Source organism: Gymnogyps californianus, chromosome 5 (genome assembly GCF_018139145.2).
Source record: "Gymnogyps californianus isolate 813 chromosome 5, ASM1813914v2, whole genome shotgun sequence".
NCBI lineage: Eukaryota > Metazoa > Chordata > Aves > Accipitriformes > Cathartidae > Gymnogyps > Gymnogyps californianus.
The window spans coordinates 29,607,806-29,628,569 of record NC_059475.1 but is presented as its reverse complement, the minus strand read 5'-3'; the positions used below and the strand labels follow the sequence as shown (position 1 = coordinate 29,628,569).

At 43.4% G+C, this 20,764-nt stretch overlaps 1 protein-coding gene across 2 annotated transcripts in view; it reads right to left on the bottom strand.

Annotated features, from left to right (window-relative positions):
- Window positions 1-344: 344 nt before the first annotated feature.
- The window catches only part of MAPKBP1 (mitogen-activated protein kinase binding protein 1), a 105,666-nt gene continuing 85,246 nt past the window's right edge, over window positions 345-20,764 (bottom strand). Inside the window, exons 21-31 of one of the 2 annotated variants that reach the window (XM_050896925.1) lie at window positions 19,944-20,092; window positions 19,186-19,235; window positions 18,434-18,670; window positions 17,289-17,458; window positions 14,949-15,094; window positions 14,289-14,459; window positions 13,307-13,385; window positions 11,454-11,764; window positions 9,745-10,656; window positions 6,172-6,257; window positions 345-5,168 (exon numbers count right to left, since the gene is read on the bottom strand). In XM_050896925.1, the coding sequence (XP_050752882.1) occupies window positions 4,875-5,168; window positions 6,172-6,257; window positions 9,745-10,656; window positions 11,454-11,764; window positions 13,307-13,385; window positions 14,289-14,459; window positions 14,949-15,094; window positions 17,289-17,458; window positions 18,434-18,670; window positions 19,186-19,235; window positions 19,944-20,092 (2,605 nt within the window). In that variant the 3' untranslated portion in view covers window positions 345-4,874. The remainder of the gene's footprint in view (window positions 5,169-6,171; window positions 6,258-9,744; window positions 10,657-11,453; window positions 11,765-13,306; window positions 13,386-14,288; window positions 14,460-14,948; window positions 15,095-17,288; window positions 17,459-18,433; window positions 18,671-19,185; window positions 19,236-19,943; window positions 20,093-20,764) is intronic. The other variant, XM_050896926.1, reaches the window with a different exon arrangement.

Sequence of the window (20,764 nt, the reverse complement as noted above, 5' to 3'; positions counted from 1 at the left end):
GCAACCCGGCAGCCGGGCCCCAGGCGGAGGAGCGGAGCGGGCCCCAGCCCGGCCCCGGAGGAGGAGGTGCCGCCCTTCTCCTCCCTCCTCCCCCGCCGTGGCCTCCCTTCGTGCCTCCCCCACCCCCGCAGGACAATGAAATCCCGGGCGCTGTTCGCGAGTGGGTCGGGCAGTTCAACCGCAGCTCGGTAACAAATGATCACATTTTTATTGAAACCGTTTAAGACACGGAGTACAAATGAATACAGAGTTAAAAACAGCTCCCGGCGGGAGCCTCACAGTGCAAAAAAACCCAACAAACGATTTTTTTTTTTTTCCAAATAATTAAAAAAAAAAAAAAAGACATTTTAAAGGATTATTTTACCTAAAGCCAAAAGTATAAAAACACATTTATAAATAAAGCAGGAGGGATTTTTTTTTTTTTTTTTAACGGGTGAAGGAAAAGGGTAGTGTTGAAGAACACAGGTAAAGAGTTGCCTGCCTGGTGCCTAGGGCGCAGGTAAGACATGCGGAGTGGACATGGCTTATTCCTAACGCTGCTGCCCCATGCATCTCCCCCTCCACGCTTTACAGCAGGTTACCCATACAAATACAGTCCCAGCCGCCCCCATATTATTTACACACACGATCTGAAATACAGGACGAGCTGGTCTTGTCCAGAGAAGGAAGCACCTGCTTACTCAGGGGCTGCTAGAAGACCTGTCTGTTATTTTAATGAGGTTTTTGTCATTTCGTATCCTGGATGCTACACATCCAATGGGGTGGGGTGGGGGGAGACACCGTATACATGCATGAATTTACCAATGGTGTTTAAATACCTGTATTTCATTTTTTCTTATATATAATTATATACATATTCTTTCTTTTAAAAAAATTAAGTTTGTATGTTTGTACTCCTGGAAAGAAACGTCCCAATTCCTCTGAGTCACGATGAAGTCTGCAAAATGGGGGACGGGGAGGGGGCTGCTGTAAGGCCTGCCCCAACCATCGCCTGGGAGGTCCCATGGAAAGGAGAGGACGACCTGAGAGAGGAGGTGGAAGAAACGCAGACTCCCATACACACAGCTCCTGGGTGTTACTGAGGGATGGGGAGGAGGACGGCGTTACCTGCCTGCAGCAGGAAATAGAAAGAGTTTGCTGCCCTCTCAGGTTGCAGCCCTTCCTACTGCACCACTTCAAGAGAGCCCAAGAATGAACCGAGGGGTCCCACAGGCAAAGTAATACTATTTACAAAATGGAAAAAAAAAAAACCCAACAACTATTCTCATTTTGACCAGGAATGTTGGGTTGGAGGGGACAAAATGTATGTAAAGAGCATAGGTAGGTCTAAATTATTTTTTCAGGCTTTACGTTAAACAAATAACTTAATACAGATATCTGTTTGTGCCTATGCTAACACCCACACAAACCAGTAAGAGGGATCACAAACCAGTAAGAGGGATAGACTCAAGTTTATTACCTCCTCCCACAAGCCTCTTCACTTCCCAGGCAGTTACCATTCAGTATTTCTCTACCTGGCCCAATGGACAGCCCGTGGTGAAACATATTCACAAGGTGCAACAAAATGTAACACATTTACGCTCTCTTTGTTCTGTAAACTAGAATTTTTAGGAATATTTCCTACTGCCAGCAATAGGAAGTTAGCAGGGAAGAATCAGTTGGATCAGTCTCAAATTATAAAGAGCAACACTATCTCCTCACCCCTCTCAGCAACAAACTTGTGGCACCAGCATCTCCTTTACTGGGCTTCTACTACTCAATTCGTAACATCCAAGCCTTGGGCAAACAGCTCATGACTTTTCCATTTAAGAAAAAACAGTTGCTTACAGGACAGCAAGTGAAGAAACAAGAGGCCCAATAGGACATCTTTAAAAACAAACCCCTTCCAATTCATTCTTCAATTACAGATCACCATCTCAGTCCTAAATCTACTTTCCTGAAGCCTTTCTGTACTCTATCTTTCACAGGTATTGGCGAAATAGTGTTCCCCAGGCCAAGACCATCTCTACCTCTACTCTGTTTTCCTGAGCATCCTACATATACTATTCTAATTTATTTTAAACGACACAACCATTCTCCAGCTGATCTACTTGCCCGACACTTCTCTTACCATCATTCTGATCAGATTTTACCTCTGGTTTCCCATATGCAGCCGTGACCCCAAGCAGAATCCATTCCAGGAAGCAAAACCCACTCTGATCAGCTTAAAAATCAGATTTGCTTCACGTGACTCATTTCCAAGGAGCTTTGTTTCATATCTCTATGCCAGCTTCACTGGTTGCTGCTCTTTACCTTAATGGTCATTTCATTCTCGCCACTGGCTCTTTCTGTATCATCTCTGACCCTTTTTGCCACTACCTCAAAGTTTAAATAATACAATGGAATAAAATTGCACAGGGAAGTAGTATAAAGGACCCTCAAACCATTATCGCCAGTACCAAAAGATACCTGGGTTGAAGGGACTGCTGTTTTACCTGAGTGTCTTGTGGCCCTAGTACAGCAAGAAATTTCCTGTATACTAAGACATATGTTCACAGTCTGAAAGTGGAGGAACTAATCACCTCAAAAGCAAGCTTGACCCACACTAACTCCATCACAGACCCAACGTGACTGCCATCATACATTCCACTCGTGGCATCTCCAGCACACCTTTTCACTCAAGGAAACTGCCAGAAATTTCCTCTCTGGTTTTCAACTCGCCTTCCTTTGCAAAACCTGTCTGTGCAAGAGAAGCTGCCCATGGGACCGAGCACACCAGCTGATTCAGCACAGGGCAATGCTGAGACAGGACTAGAAAATAACACTTTAAAAGTTTCAGTACAAGCCCATGGAAGGAAAGGTTATCAAGGACACCTGAAACATGATTACACAGATTTAAATTACAGGCAGAAGTAGCTGGAGAGCTCTCAAAGTGCTCCCCATACTACCAAGTCCTGAAGCACTCGGCAGCAGTGATCAGCCAGCAAAACTGTTAGGGGGAGAGTGAGAACTGCAGATTATTCAGCCCTGGAGTTATTCGGAAGAAATAGGTCATCCTACACCAGTCTGGCCAGCCCAGTAGAAAAAAGGCTGCACTGCAGATCTCCAGTCACAGAAAGACAAGTCAACAGACCACATCTCCGAGTGCCACAGGGTTTCAAAGAGATGACAGCCAGGACAGTAAAATGAAAAAAACCTGCTTCAGGCCTGTAACCTGTGGAACCAAGTGATGCAGTCTGGCTGCCTTTGAGTGACTTCCACAGATGCTAGCAGTCTCTCTCCCACCAAAAGCTTGTTGCTTGCATTAGTTTTATCAACTGGGATTACACTGCTCTGCCTTAAAATAAATACAAGACAGACTGGAGATGGAGGAAGAAATAAAGCATTTTGTGTATCTGTCCCTGTTGTGGAAAAGACTGGGAGTAAGGGGGAAGGTGCTGAAGAATTTCATTGGTTTGAAATTTATTTTTTTTTTAGCTTATCATTGACCAAAACAACATCACTGGATAGTTTTACGCCACAACAAACACAAGTCAGCATGGGCTTAGAGAAGCTCCACAGGGTGAGAAGAGTATTGCGCACACACAAATGCAAGAAGGGAAGATTTTCTGTTTCTCAGACCAGAAATTCATGAAAAGCAGAGGCTGGGGGCCAGTGAAATGGTGGTAATCACATCCCAAAATATCTTGTTCGAAGTTCTTGGGAAACCATTTTCTGTGGGTACTTGAAATAGCTTTACAAAAGGTAAGAGAATCCCAGCTTTCTCCTGGAAAAGCAAGAAGAAAACATTTTCGTATCACAGTGAAGTGAACAAAAGACATGGATGAGCCATTGCACTGAAGATCTCTCAAGTCCAGAGTTACACTGTAAGAGATGGAAACCAGCTTTTCCATGTCACTTCTCAATAAATCATCACCCCAAATTTCCCAGTCATGATAACATCAAAGTCAATATCCAATTCCTAATCATGAAAGGTGGCTGAAACAAACTTTCATATTTGTATCTAAATCCCATTTTTAAAATGTCTGCAGAAAACCCAGTCTGAAGTATCAATGTAATGTCAAATTCCAGATTAAAAATACCACTACTGAATTCATTAAGTAATATCCAAAGCATGGTCCAAGGGTTGCAGAGCCTTCCCCGGGAGGTGAATGCAGATAAAATACAGTGTGGGGACTGTCTGGAAACAAGAGAAAAGCAGATGGGGTTGTCATGACAACAGTAGGATTACTCCAGGTAACAAAACTAAGGCAGGAAAAGAAAGAACAGCAAGACAAGATTTAAGCAGAAAACAGTTCATTAATTGCACAGACACTCCAGCCTGTCTCCCTGTTGGGCGTTTATAATACAGAGATTGTTTCTCGCTGGGATATGGCAAAAGGATTGACAGTTTTTGTTAAAGGACAAAGATAATAGCCACAAACGTGACACAGAGCAACAGTCAGAAAAATAAATTAATAAATAAACCCATAAAAAGTCTGCTTCTTGATTCTCATGAAGCCTTGGAGAGGAAGGGATTGGCTTCACTTGGACTCTTTTAGTCAGCAGTTCAGAATTTCTTGGATAACTGGATTTTCTTTGTTTCTTTAGGTGCCAAACATCCTGACCTCCTGGCTATGAAGAAATTTCAAGGCAATTTCTCCAAACTCCTCTTTCAAGACTTTGTCTAGAGACAGGAAGTTGAAGATAATTGGGGAAAAAATATTAAAATTGTGGCCAGCACATTGCTAAGAATTAGAGCAAGTCAGTTGTAGGGGCCTGAGGAAATCAATTTATAAAGGTCTCCCCACCAGCCCTAGACCAGTGCGATGATAGCATCGGTCTGAAGCTCTCTCTGTGGTCCTCTTCTTGGGATTATTTCTGTGTATTCAAAAAACACCTCAAAGCCGCCCCTCTTAGAGTTTTTTGTCCATGCGTCGTTCCACAGCTTGTAGCAATAGCTCTGAGTACTGTTCCAGCAAAGCTAGTGTCTGCTCATCTCCCAAACTCTTGGGACTTGGTAGATTGGCACCGCATCCCTCATTCAGTGGGCTAGTGGTATCTTGTGGCTTCGCCAGTACCTCCTTAACCTTTGGAAGCTCTTCCTCATCCTTCAGAGAGTCCAATTCTTTCTTCATTGAGGAGAATGTTTCTGTCAGGAGGCCTGCTATTTTATCTTTGTCAGTAGAAGACTCCGTATCATTTAACACCTGAAAATAGAGAGGGAAAAGAAAAAAAAGAATGCATTGGGGTTTGGGTAGAGTACCAAGTAAGCAGTTTCAGCCCTTTAGGGAAGTGAAGCCATGAAGATTTGCAGACCACTCAAGCATCCTTTTCTTCAACATTCAAGACTGCCAATTTAGTCATATAGCAGGGCATGCATCCAATACTGCTAGTCACACAAAATCCAGAAGCATTACTCCAATAGGATAGAGATGTGAAGCACATTTTCGGGTAGTGTTCCCCTTATACTGGGCCTGAGGAAGTGCTGTTTCCCAGCTGCAGCACAGGGCCACAGTCTCCTTTTCTTCCTGTCTGCCAGATGCAGCTGGTCACAGGAACAGAGCAAGGTCAGAGAGCTAATGCAAGCACTAAGGCCAGAGCTGCAGAGGACCACATGGCAGAAACTCACTGTGGAATTTTCACGCTCATTACAGGAGACTTGATAGCTCAGTGCTAAGCAAAGAAACAAAGAGCTGTTATATTGCTCTGTATGTAACTCTGGTCTGGCAGTGAGAGGGACAGGCGAGTGGTTGCACGTTCCATCTCACAGCTGGATTCCCATGGTATCTCACATTTGCTAATCCTTTTCCCAGGCATCAAAGACAGAGAACAGATGGCGATAATAAAACTTAAAGCTCCTATAATATTTCATATCTCTGAAGCACTGTATAAATATTAACTAATTCCCTAACACCCCTTTGAAAAAGAGCGTACTGTTATCTTCAGTTTACAGATAGGCTAAACAGACTGAAAAGTGAATTGATTTGCTCAGCGTACCATAGCAAGCCACTGGAAAATCCAAAAGTTCGAAATCAGGAGTTCCTGCCTCCCTTGTTGAAGCTTAAGGTGCAGTCAAGTGGACAACCAGGCAGCTTGTGTCACTGAACACCCAGTCAAGAGAACATCTTGAGCCAGCAAGCACATACATTCGATGCTTGCGGCCTGTAAAGCCAACCTACTGTAACAGAGCCCACGTCTGAGGTCACTCACCATGCGGTAAAGATGAATGGCTTTGCGCATGCTGTCCTGGAGCTCGGATACCACGTGCTCACACTGCTCTATACTGATGCACGATTCTGAAGGGGAGGAAAAAATAAAAACCCAAACTAAGGCACAGACACACTCCAATATCCGTGATCTCACAGTTGGGTAATAAAACATTTTTTTTAATATATATTTGACAGACTATGTGCACACACTTCTCATTCCATTTTTAGGGCTGGTTTGAGCCAATCATTAAACAGGCAAGTTCTACATGAGCTTTCCTTCATACTACCTAGAGATGCTGCTTGTTTCAAACATTCCTATTTTTCCAGTCTTTAGCCTCTCCAAAGTCAGCAATGTTTTTTCTCAGATTGCACGTTTTTGTTACAGTCAAGGATAGTCACAGATTACCCATGCCATTCTCAATTATAATTCAAGTCAAGTTTGAATGAAGGTTTCCAGTGGCAAAAGGGACTGATCCAAGGAGCCTCTAATTTAGCCTCCACCTTGTCAGAAATCTACATGCTCCCCCTCATGTATTCTTCTGCACAGAGTACAACTAAGCGCTGAGGATGAAGGATTATACTGATTACAGTGTTCTCTAGTGAGGACTGAGGTCCAGAGGAAGATTGACAAACTCAGTCACAACAGAATCGCATTTCTGAGCAACCCAGGATATGCACTGCTGATACACCATAATTCAAAAATGAAAAATAAAAGCAAGCAACTGAAGGACACCATCTTCTGCCTGCCCCCACCAGATATTATCTCCAAAGCATGAGAGTTGAAGGCCTGCAATGTTTTAATAAAATAAACACTTTCATGAGTTAGACATAAACCATGAACAAAGACATAGACACACACACAATCTGCAGTTATCTTCGATTTGCAAAGGCCTGGACAAAGGCCGTGCAACTTCCTTTAGTTACCTAAAACCAAAACTTGGTCACATTAACACTATTATTTCTGCAATTCTAAGAACATCATCTTTGAACAGGCTGGAGGGAACCTTAGCTAATTTTATGAACACGTCTAGATGATGTATAAACAAATATAGCTAGGAAAACCATCTGTTTATACATAAACACATCTAGAAGGGGGCATGAACAAATCCTTCCATCTGCATGTTTTGTTCCCAAATCACCCAATCTTGTACAGTTTGAGCACAGTGGGCTTCAGTGCAGTCCAAGATTCTTGCCTTTTTTTCTTTTTTTTTTTAATTTTTTTTTTTTTTTTATTCTGCCCCCGTCCTCCCCTCTTTTTGTTTTAAACCCAGTTGTTTCTTCTCAGGATCGTTTCTGGGTTTCTCCTCTGATCATGATTTTTATGCTGGTATCCAGCTCTGAGCTGCCAGTCTGGAGAAAGGTCACAAACATAACATAAATGCTTGAGTAACCGGCATTTTCTGCCTCTCGGGTGTGCACAGCAGAGCTCTTCAGAAACCAGCAGAGAATATTAAACACAGCAACAGTATTAAGCATATCTACAGCATTTTAACTGTAGATGTCAAAATGCTTTAACAAAAACAATTAAGTCTCTTTATCTGCAGCTGTTATACAGGCAGGAAAATGGAAGGACAGAAAAATTAAGTGGAAACCCAAAGTCACAGAGCAAGTCAGAAGCAGAACAGGTCTCTGTCAACTCTACAGTTCTAATCTAAACTGCCACACTATGATCCACAGAAGCCACAGTAAATTGTTCACAGTAATAGCCAACTTGGATCTAAACAGCTTTTCCAGCATCTACCACTAAAAATTTGGGAAACATGGTCTGCAAGAAGCTGAAGGCTGACAGCTGTCTGCTGAGAAAAAAAAAAATTGGGATCCACTGTGCTAAATCATCCTAAAGCACTAAAGGATGCTCCTAAATATTCTGTCAGGGTGTGCTATGTATTGGGAGCTGCTTTTAAAAAAAAAAAAAAAAAATCACTGCTGCAAAAAAATTGCTCTCTCTCTGCACTATCTGTGCTAATTCTGCAAACAAAGATTCCTAGCAACTGACCAAAAAACATGTGATATGTAGCTTGATTCCCAAGTCTAGAAGAGAAAACTCAGCCTAAAGAATACAGACAACTGGACTGTTACTTCTCTGCTGTAGAATGTGATTCCACAGCTCCAGGCTGCATCTGCTGTTGGAGGAAACCTCACACCTGTGGGGGTAGGGTCTGAAAGTTTCAGACGCACTTGCTGTTCTACAGAGCAACTACCCCATGGTATAAGAATAGCAGGTCCCTCAGACAAAACACCACATTTCCTGTTTTACATAACAGTGCTTCAATCTTAGGACGTTTGATCCCTCTAGAAATGCACAAAGAAAAACAACAGTGCATCAAAACCAGATTATCCCTCTGCAATGCTTCAGTGCAGAAATATTGTGCTTAACCATTGCAATGTATGGTGGAGCAGCCTGACACCACAGAAAGTAATTGATCAGAGGATTAGAGAGGTGTCCCTTCTCAGATATGAATAAGAACAACATAGCAAAAGGGATTAAAAACTGTGCACTGCATAGCCCCCTGAAGGTACAAGGTATCAGTGCAGTGGTTAACATCCAGCTTCCTACTGCATGACTCAGCTGAGTCTTTCAGGAAGGCATATTTCCTTTCAGGTTGTGACACAAAAGAAAAACCTCTGGAGGTTTTAGTCCCACAGCAGATGCTGTGGGACTAAACTGTGTAATCTCTGCCACTGGAGGTTTGCCTGCCTCGGAGGGCAGGATTTTTGCTTCAGTTTGAAGTTACCTGCTAGTTTTCATTTGATTGAAGTACCTTAAACCAGGGCCTGTAACAGATCCAAGAGCTGTTTTCAGCAGGTAAAACAGTTTCCCACCTCGTACCTTTTTCTCCAAACTAGAGATAATTCAAAAATTAATCCATGTTCTTTATGCTCAAACCCAAAGGCTAGGCCTGCACGTGCACTGCATACCCACGTTGCAGACATGCACCCACTCAAAGCAGAGTGATAGCAGCACAGAGACTTTCTCACTCTCACAGGTGGCTACAGCAAGGAACTCACCTTGGTCAACCCTCACCTCATGCGAGAAAACTGTATGCAAACCCTACTGGACCCTGCACACTTGCACATTAACAAAGTAAAGCCTGAGCTGCCTGGCATAACTTCACTGTCACTATTGTCTGTGCTTGCTAGGTTCAGCTAGCACATGTTGGCCTGCACCTTCATCTGCTGGTCAGGCATGTTCCGAGAGGGGCACGGGGGATGTAACCTACACACCCATGGGGATTCCCAGCACGTCAGCTTTTAGCATTGATCAGAAAGAGGTTTGAGCCCCTACAGGTAATTGTACGACTAAAAGCATGAGTGTGCTGAAGTCTACAAAACATTCAGCTAAAAAGGACCTTCAGACATAAGACCCAGAGGAAATGGAAATTAAAGACTGAGAAAAAGATGTCAGGTTGAAGAAGTGTCTCACCATTGAGGGGATGGCTTATGGAACGAGACAGGTGCAGACAGGACGAGACAGGCCAGAAGCTGGACGTAAAGAAATGTGATGGGATCGTGAGGCGGTTCACAAAGACAGGAGACAGAAGGGGGAAGATAAGAGATGGGTATCCATGCACACCTGAGACCTGTGCCGAGGCAGTTACAGATGTAGGAGACCTCGGCCTGATGGGGTCTAGTGGGCAAAGTCCAGGTTGGTTGTCTAGCACACAGGCGATGCCGGTGATCCTCTCCCTGCACCTGGGCAGTGTGCCCTCAGGAGACCTTAGGTGCCGGCCCTCTGACAACTCTCTCAGTTTTGGATTAGTGACCCCTGGCTCATCCTGGCAACCTGTCCTTGAGACTGGACTCTCCACTGGGCTCTCCTTAGCAAGTCCTGTTGGGATCTCTCTGCCAGGAACCAGAGACCCAGCAGTTTGATTCTCCCTCTTGGAGACTCGGACCTCAGGAAAAGAGGGTTTCTTTTTACAGGCCCCAGCAGGTGACTGCGGAGACTGTGGCTCAAGCAGGGTTTTTGTTTTGGTAGTGGGTGAGAAGGAGGCCAGTGTGGGTCTATCAGGCAATGGCTTGGGAATGTCAAGAATCAGATGTGCTCGGTTTGATGATGCCAACTTGCTGTGGAAGGACTTGGGAGATGAGCAGTTTACAACTGGCTGAAGTGCTGGCTTCACTGGAACATTTTCTTTCACGGGTAGCTTAATCTTCTCAGTATCTGCTGTGGAACTAAACTGTGTCTTCTCTGCCACTGGAGGGCTAGTCCTCCCATCAGTCAACATTTCGGTGGAGTAACCAAGGTACAGATTTTCCCCTACAGATATGCTCCTTGACATCTTAGCCCGGAAGCTGGTTGTGGGGTTCATGTAGGACTTTGGTTTTGCAGCCCTGACATCTTTGGCCAGCAGAGCACTAGATCCATCCATCTTCAACATACTGGCTGATAACACCCTGCAATTGTTAGGTCTGGGATCCTTCTCAACCACCAAAAGAGTCTGAGGACGCTGCTTGGCAGAGGATATCACTCCAGGACCCTTATCTGTGAAAATTAAACACACAAACATACCAAAAATAGACAAGAGCCTGCAGTGAATTCCAAAATCGGAAAGTAACAGAACTGCTCCAGCCTATGTGCCTCAGCTCAGCCCCTGGGAGAGGTGTACAGAACCACTACTTCAGGTTAATATCACCAAGCCTCAACAGCTTTCTTTTTTGCCCATCCCTCATCCTCACACTGGAGTAAGCTCACACACTGCTGCTTACCTGATGAGAGAGACTTGTTCTTAAAGTGTATGGCCAGAAGACCTCAGACCGCTATGACTGTTAACTGAGAGGCCAGAGGAAGCAGGCAAAAACTTACATATGATGTAGCGGTGATAAGGTTTATTTTTTTTAAAACAAACTGAGTGCTTATTGATGGTTCATGACTTGATTGTTTCAAAAATTCAGTTCTTTCACAGAGGGCATGGAAACAGTAAGCTTCCTGTTACTGTCTCCTCCTTCCTTCTTCCTCTTCTCCCCACCCTGGGGAGTTTCAGTCTTGGCCTGGAGCAACCACCCACAGCAAGAGAGAATTTCTTTGCAAATAGTTCATTTCACCCTTGGCATTGCTCCTCCCACAGCTGCCAGACAAATATCAGAGACTGATAATTAGGAGACCAGCATCTGCATTACAAATTAAAAATATTTTCCCTTGACAGGCTAAGAGTTAGAAGACATGCAAAGCCTGTAGCTCAGAACACAGAAAGATATAAGCTTAATTTAAATCTCTACTCAAGCTCAAATCTCCCCATTTCATTCTCAGTTTTATACCATCATTCCAACCTGTGTCCTTACCCTCATGAACAAGGTCATGAACTGACTGCGCCTTTCTCATCACTGCATTCACAGGGCCTTCTGGAAAGGATGCAATAACCCGTCCAGGAGCCATACCAACTCTGCTGGCCTCCAAAGCTGATCTGCGTTTTTTCTGGACATAAACAGCCCGATTTGAATTTACACTCTCCAGGAGCTGGCTGTTCTCCAACGCATCACCAGGATGGCTGCTGCCATTTTTCAACAGGTCTGGTGTAAACCGATTGGTCTGGGTTGGTGGCTCGATGGGTTTTGAATCCAGTATCAGATTTGATGAAGAGAGTGACAATCGTCTAGAGAACATGATAAAGAAATCCCAGTTAAAACAAGCAAGTACGTTGCCCTGGACAAACAGGCACACGCATTAAGCCAGTTTCTCTAGGATAAAGAGCCCTTCCCTATCTGGATTTTTTTAAGTCAAAAATGCCCTAGGCTGTTACAACTTCATTCTACGTATCCCTGGAAGCACTGGTCTTCAGGCATTTGACCTTAGGCTGAGTGATCACAAACAGAGTCACTGTTTCCAGGGAGGACACTATAAAAGGTGAAGGCAAAAGAGAAGGAAAAATTCCAGGCAGAGGGAAGACTGGGCAAAGTCAGGTCAGGTCTTTTCTCTCAGTTCACCTTACTAACAATGAAGTCTTTTCAATTCTAAGATACCCTAAGAGAAAGTAACTGTACTTTCCTAACATTATGAAAGCATAATTACTAGGAAAGCTGGTCAGTATCTTCAAGAGGAAAGCCTAATTTCCTCTGCCTCTCCATTTCAGACAAGCACAGTGGGCTTACTTCGGAAAGGAGGCAACTTTCAATCTGGCATGTTTGAACAGCTGAACAGATTAAAAGCCCAGAGGTTTTCATAACCTAAAACTACCTCTCTTGTTACATCTCTAGAGCACCAGTGATTTCCTTCACTCACCACTGCAACTCTCCAGAAACTTACACAATAGTTAACCACTGGCTTTCTTCCCAAACATACGGTCCCAACGTGATACAGACTAAGAGGCACTCCTGACAGCAGCTGAATACAGCAATGACAAAAAAATTTCCCTAACATGGTGAATCTAGACACAGCTGGTGAACCATAGAAGATGTATCCAAATCTGCTGAGTCCTGTACAATGAAATTAATTTGAGCTGAGATTTCAGGTTGTCATTTTAGAGAAATACAGGAGTATTTGTTTGTTTGAAACATTTATGAACCCAAATAAACAAAAGTATTTACCCCATTTTTTGTTTGGTTTTTTGTTTCTTTCTTTGTTTTGTTGTGATTTTTTTTAAACAAGGGAAACAGCTTGGATAGGCCTTTTGGGGTGCTTTAGGGTTGAGGGGTTTTTGGAAGAATAATATCCCCATGGGGCTTTGTATGAGACACCAGAGCACCCTGTAAAGGCATGAGTGAGAAACAAAGCTGAGTAAGAAAGAACTGTAAAACAAAGGAAAAGTTGACAAGCCTACTTTCATTGTCCAAGCTGAATGAAATGCAAAAGAATAAACAGAGCATAAACAGTGAAGAGTAAATTAGATGATTAGTGATTCCTCCAACTTAATCAAGGCATTAATCATGAAACATTTAAGCACATTGTTGAAAGAGGAAAAAGAACAAAACAGATTTGCTTTAGGAAGAAATAGAACAGCTGAAGTGACGCACGATGGCCTGTCCAAATCACAAGGGTCTGCAACCAGCCTACCAGGTGCTATGCTAACACTTTGCTGTGCCTAGGCACACCAAGGCCAGAAGTTCGCTCAACTATTTTGACCCAGGGCCTAGCACGAGACCTACTCACACTAGTAAAAATAGACAGACAGAAACACCCAAAACAAGCAGAGCCATACCTGAGAGCCGGGGACTGGGAAAGAAAGCGAGAGGAAATGCTGAGGTTTTCAGTTCTTTCCAGATTCCTACATGAGCCACCTAAAAATTTTGGTTAAAGGGGAGAGAAAAAGGGAGCAGTTTAGTTACAAAACAAACATTCTGACACATGCATTTTCTTATCACAGAGACTATCAAATGTTCCCCCATATCCAAGGGGATTTTTTGAGCTAAGACCACAGAAAATGAAATAATTTCATGGCCTTTGCCTTTTCTGTTCTACTTGGATTACTCTGCCTTAAACTGCTACTCTCCCTAAGGGTATGCCTCCTCCTTTTTCGCTTCCCTTTGTGTCCTATCCTGCCTGTAGGACTGTGAGGCACTGGCATCAAGCAGAAAACAAACCAATCAAAGGAGGAAAAAAAAAAAAAAGAAAAAAAAAGAAAACAGACAACTCACATAGATACTGCTGCCTGCAACCATTATCAACTCTAAAAAGATATGCTTTGTTCTGGAGTTGGTCGATAAAGACTAACCAGCTCCTTTGCCACTCTGATGTTTCCTCTTATTCTCTCCCTCCACCCAGCATTTCAGCCTTTTCTTTTGTGACTTTTGTTATGCCTTAATACACCACTAGAGGCCACTACATGTCACCTATGGGGGGGGGGGAGGGGGGGGGGGCGGCGGCGAACACACAGCTAATACCTTCATATACAACAGGAAAACCTAGTCCGGGAACAAGAAAACAGCTCTTCAGGATTCCAGGGACAATACTTAACCCAAACTGACACAAACCCCAATCTCATCCACACAAACTTACACACAGACTGATGGAGTTAACAAATGTCACTCTTCTTTAGGCGTCTCTACATTGGTTCCCCATTTTTGCCCCCTCATACACACACACCCACGAAAGCCTAACAGAACTTGTAGCCGGTTTGATTTATACAGGGGACAAATCTGGAGTGACCTCACAAAGTCCCCCCACCGAGCAGAGAGTTGTACCTTTTCCATCAGTGCTGCCCAGGGTCCCAAAATGCTGCCTGAGGAACTTTTCCTGATCAGGTGTCTGGGGGATTTCTCCCTCTGGCATGCTAGCACCCACGTCCTCCTCTCCTTCCTCTCCCTCCAGGTCTGAGATGCCGTCCACACTTAGGGGCTCAGTGCTTTCAGAATCTGGGAAAAGGCAAAAAACCTAAATGCTGTAATAGCATAATCACAGTAACATTAGCCTGGTTAAAAAACCAATATTCTGCAAAGACGCTAAATTGAACCTAGAATGTTAAAGCAAAAGTCGGTCAGCGTTAAGTGTAATTCTCTAATCTACCATATCCCACAAACAGCATAGCCTATGGTTTAATCAGTACTAAACCTGCCTCCTTACCTAGCAAGGTAAAAGAAAGCCAAAGGCGCACGAGGAAAGTGCACTTTAACCAACTCCTGCTTCTACAGTAGCTTCACTGAAGTGCCTGTTCAAATGCACCTCAATCTTCACAGCAATACTAGCAAGACTAATAAGAGCATGACCTCAGTTCAGCTCCTGAAGAGGATCAAGTATTAGAGATCAGGATAGCAACTGATAAACATGGCACAGAACCACCCCAGCAAGTTTCTGCAGTGTTCCACATCACATATAAATACATTTATAACGTCTTTGCATCTTACCTTCATTCGGATGGTCTGGGCTGGACAGACGACTGCTGCTGTAATCTACAGAGCAGGCACTGTCAGGACTGTGTTTGTCTGGGCATCCATTACTGTGATAACCTCTACTTAGCTTCCCATGGGGCAATGCTTTTACCTGGAACTCACTACAAGAGACAGGAAAGATACAGCACTAGAAGAGAGATTTGTTTTACATGTAAAGAAGCACATTCTAACTATAATAAGGCCTTACCTGTGTTACTAACACCTTTGATTACAAAAATAAGGCTTTAAAAAGAAAAATAAGTAGATTTCTCTCATCATTATACAGTATATTTTTTGCATTTCATTAAGCTTGGACAGTGAAGTCTCAAGGGGACTGTCTGACTTCCTGGGCCTTGTCAGTTTCCCATGATTACCAGGCACCAGCGCAGCACTGCCCTGGCTTGATTTCCAGCACAGGTGAGGAACAAATGTAGAGGTCTACGTAATGAAAATGAGACTAAAACCAGGCCTATACCTGCATGATAGAAACTCCAGTTTGCCATAGATTTGAGCCCTAATATACTACTTTTTCCATGTTTATGACTTGCTTCTTTGGGCAACTTCTGTGTTGCAAAATAGAGAAGATTTTGGGTTTGAGCAAGACTAATTTACTGAAGAACGTCATACAAAATACAATATTGTAGGACAGGGTTCCTGATTTCTGTTGTGATTTCACAAGTCTTATTTTGTCAAATGACACCAGCATCGTTCTTTTGTCTGATGGCTGAGGACTTTAGTTTTCTGCTTTATGAAATGCTTTGGTTTCAGGTGTACTCCAACGCAAGGTAGGATGCAGAAGTCACTCAACAAAACTGAATGGCAATTACCCCTGGCAGCTTGCAAACTCTGTACACTTTGAGATGTGTCCTGGTTTCGGCTGGGACAGAGTTAATTTTCTTCTTAGTAGCTGCTACAGTGCTGTGTTTTGGATTTAGTATGAGAATAATGTTGATAACACTCTGATGTTTTAGTTGTTGCTAAGTAGCGCTTATCCTAAGTTAAGGATTGTTCAGTTTCCCATGCTCTGCCAGCAAGCAGGTGGACAAGAAGCTGGGAGGGAGCATAGCCAGGACAGCTGACCCGAACTAGCCAAAGGGATATTCCATACCATACAACATCATGCCCAGTATCAAACTGGGGGGAGTTGACCAGGAGGGATGGATCGCTGCTTGGGCATCAGTCAGCGGGTGGTGAGTAACTGCATTGTACATCATTTGTCTTTTCTTGGGTTTTTTTCCTTTTTTTTTTTGTTACATTCCTTTTCATTACAATTATTATTATTATATTACTATTCTTAGTTAGTAGTGTATTTTATTTTACTTTAGTTATTAATCTGTTCTTATCTCAACCCACGAGTTTTACTTTTTTTTTTCCCCTCCTTCCCATCCCACTGGGAGGGGGGAGCAGCTGCATGGTGCTTAGTTGCTGGCTGGGGTTAAACCACGACACCAGTCTGTATCCAACATCACCAGAGGGCCTCCCTTTCTTACATGATGGAGCAGCACATGGGTCTGCTCTGTCCAAATGTTATCATAATAAAATTAAAAATATAAATAAAGAGAAACTGGGAGAAACCTAGCTGCTTCAACTGCAAAATCTTGGCATGCACTCTTGCATAAAAGCCCGTCTAAAGCTATCAGCCCACTCTTTGTAACAGAGCAGGAGGAGACAGAGGAAATTAAACAGCTATTAGCATCAGGTTAAGAGGGGAAGGGAAGAATAAAATTCAGGGAAGGAAAAAAAATGGAGCACAGAATGAAACAGAAAATTAAGTAAGGTAAAACAGAAGAAACAGCAGAGGAAGAAAAAAGGTCTCCACTGTCTCCAGTGTCCTTTTCAATTCCATCTCATGCAAGCCATTCTATTTCCCACAAAAGGGTCATCACATACTACATTTGTTAAATTCTTGCTCAAATAGGTTTGAAATTGTCATAATAGTGTCCTGTCATTTCTCCTGGGCAGACATTTCACTGCCACGTATACGTCACTGTTGGGTGGTTTTCCAGCTTCCAAGTTTTCCCTTGCTTATTTCAACCCAGATACGGGAGAAAGCAAAAAGGCTGCTCCCAAGTTGTTTATGCGACAAACAAAACTTGGAGGAGGCTGCTAATGTGCAGTTTCCTCAGAGGAAAGATTATTTTAATGGTGCCTTCTTAGTTTCAGATTCCTTTAGTGTCAGGCTGGCATAAAACTCTCAACTAAACATGCCTGGCATCAATCAGGCAGTAAGTCAACTCATCCAAGTTACCACACAAGCTGCAAGCAAACTAAACCAGAAACGTCTAAGCCATGCACAGCAGAGAGCTTATTTTTAACCTGCTAGGGTCTGTGGGATGGATTTCATCTTGCTCAGGGTAGATTACACACTCCTCACTCTCAGAAGGTTCCAGTTCCTGAGAGAAAATCCCCTCTTCACAAGACACAAGCCGAATCACTTGGGGTCGCACACAAGACCGGTTATCTTGGGGAGGTATTGAGCTGCCAGCCTGGTTTAAAAAGAGAGAAAACTAGATATTACCAGTGTTTTTCCTTAAGTCAGCAAGCACTGTGCAGAGCTAGAAAGTATGCATTACAGCACAGAATACCATCAGAAATCTGAGATGAGAAAACATAGCACTCCTATATGTTTCCTGTTCCTTATTTACTAAACTTGACAGACTACCGCTGTAGTTTCCTATTTTGTTTCCTGTTTGCAATCCCCTAAAATCCTCTGGTAAAGTACTGGATTCCCTATCCCTCTTTGACCTCACATCAGGAGTGTAAGCCATGTGGCAGCATGTTCTTCCATTACCTTTTATAGACAGATCAGACATAGTTCAGAGAAGTCTGTGGGCTACAGCTAAAAAACACTGATTTACTGCATGCAACAAGCCCAATCCTCTTCTCCGTCATGCAGTTGTAAAGGAAGGAAAAACTTTATTAAAAAGTTAGGCACCAGGACAGACTGCTACTGGAAAACAGGCATTAGCTTTCTGAGGTTTGAGCATGCATTACTTGCTGTGATCCATGCATACAAAGATTAAAGAGAACTTAATAATCTAGCACAGCCCACAACTAAGGGCATCAAATGAGCCACATTTCAGTGGCTACTGGAGTCAAGAAACTGCACCCCAGCAGACTGAACTAACAGGTAATCAGGTACACATCTGCAATTCCAAGCTCAGCTTCTCAGGTTGTTTTTGCCATAAATAATCAGAGAGCTAAAAGAAAACATGAGGTCTTCCCTATCATTGGAAAGAAACCTTGATCTCATATGGGCTCTGCTATAAGATGGCAGTCACATGTTGCAGGAGTACTAACTACAAAAGAGTTATCCAAACAAGTTTCTCAGAAGGCATTAGAGCCACGTCTAAAGACAGAAAGAATGGCATCAGGTAGTAATAAATGTAGGTAATAATAAACAGAGGCAGGACAGACGCACTCAGAGTAGATTCACCTCCTCAGAGTACTACTGCCCTTACTTTGTTGATATGCACAGGAAGATCTGCCTGCTCTTCTCTGTCGTCCCCATTGCTGTTTTGAGACAGCGAGTCTCGACTCGGAGAACGGGAAACAGAGAAAGACTCCAACTGACGCAAGTCAAGCATGGACTTCACAGTCATCTCTATGTTGCTAGTTGGCTGGGACCAGCGCCCACGTTGCCGGGGCATCTTGCTCATTGGTGCCTCTGAGCGCTGGATTGCTGCTATCTCTTTGGCCTGAAGGAAATTGAAAGAAAGACAGTCTTAGGGACCGAGTTCTGCTGATGGAAAAACAGGAGAGAAAACACACAAGCCACAGAAAAACACAACTATGTCCATCTCCATAAAAGCCCCAAAGCTGTCTGTGAGACAGCTTAAAACTCCTCTCTTAATCATAAAGCATCAAGTAAAGATGATACTTTTGTTGCTGCTTCTTGCATAACTGAATATTTAAATGCTTCGCTCGGATCCAAGTATACAATCAGCTTCAGCATCACATAAGATTCAGGCCAGAAATGAAGGGGCAAAAGCATAATGTCTGATAGATACTGATGTAAAAATCCCAAGTGAAACTGTCTCTTAAAATAGGCTCTATTTTGCCATCCCCAAGTTGTTCTTCACAGAGAGGCTTCTCAATGGTTTCCCACCACAGCTGCACCTTTCCCACGCAAATGAAGTTTTTGATCTCCATGGGAATTTCTTTTCCAGTTTCCCTATGACAAGAAATATAATTTGAAGGCTTAGCAACTCACCCTCCTCATTTCCCAATGGGAGAGGCTTCTTGAGAGGGTAAGGTCTGGATCTGGAAAGGGAAAAGATATATACCTAGTTGACATCCTTGGCCAGCAGTCCAGCTTTTTAAAGACCTCTTACCTCGTCTTTCCTCAAAGGCAGCATTTCTACACCTTTTGAACCAGCAGACCACTGCCGACACATGCTTTCCCATAGACTACTAAAGCGTTGTATCAAAATTTTAATGGAGACGTACTGTTTTATACAAGATTTTCACTGACTCAGCAGACCTACTGCAGAACACCTGCCACAAGTGCAGCGGCCCGCCAAAGGCTTGGGAAAAAAACCTGCTCCAATACAGCGTAGCATCTGTGGTAAAAATACCTCAAATTAGTAATGGTAATCTCTACTGTAAGTTTTATCAGACTTCTCCAGAATCCTCCATGAGATCTCCTGTGGCTTCTGTGGACTTCTAATAGCTTGTAGACCCAAGCCCAGGACACTAATTCAAAATTTGTTTGGCCAGTTGGAACTAGCAAGAAACTTGGCAATTTAACAACTGAATTTCTAATCAGAGAACTCCGAAATGTACCCCTCTTCAGATGCAGGAATGGGCAACTCCACATTACCCATTGGTGTCAATCCATCTGTTTCTGTCTTGGTCTTTCTCCTTCTGCCCATATCTTGTTAACCCTAAGCCATTGTCTCTCATCTTCTCCTCACTTCACATTCATGCCATTTTTCTCCATCTCTGCCCATGCCCCTCTCCCATTTATACCTGAGTCTCTCTCAGTGTTGCAGTTGGACTGAATATGGAAAGACTGCAGCCCACGTAACTCATCTTCATCATTCCCTTCATCTTCACCATCCTTGTCGCTGTCTGATGAGAGCGCAGGCACAGAGGACAGGGCAGAGATGGACTCGTGCCTGGGAGGCAGGAATTGGAAGCAGTATTATGGTCTATCTCAAGAATTGCCCACCATTTCAATCCTTACACCAAGCAGTTCTCCACCTTATCTCCATCCACGCTCAGCAGGCTGTCTCAACTCTCCCAAACAGCCCTCGCTCTAGCAAAACGCATCTCTGAGAAACAGGGCAAGTTAAACGCTGCACAAAGGTGTGTAGAGCCTGCCACAGCAATTGTCCCATATATATGGAAGGATGACAGAAATCAGAACAGAAGTAAATGAGTCTGAGAAAGTCAAGTGTAATGAAACTTCGCCTTCCATTTCAGACCCTGCCAATTGATAAGGTCAAGATGGTAGAGCATATTTGAAAGGCAAATATTTTTCCCACCCTTAAGCATTTCCTCTCTGGAACTGTTTTACACATCAAAAATGTCATAGAGATACTCCCTGTTTGACAGCAATTAGGTATATGGCAAATTATAACGTAAGAGACAGGTTCATATCAAGGATTGCACCACGCAGAACCTGAAGGCACAGCCCACACACCAAAAGAGCACCGTGCTGTCTTTTTTAGCCATCAGGCACAAGGAATAATGTAAAACATATTTTGGGCAGATCTTTAATCGAAGTAGATCAGACAAGTGTTCCCACACAGACCTCAGAGGCACTCCCAGCATAGAATTCCCCAACA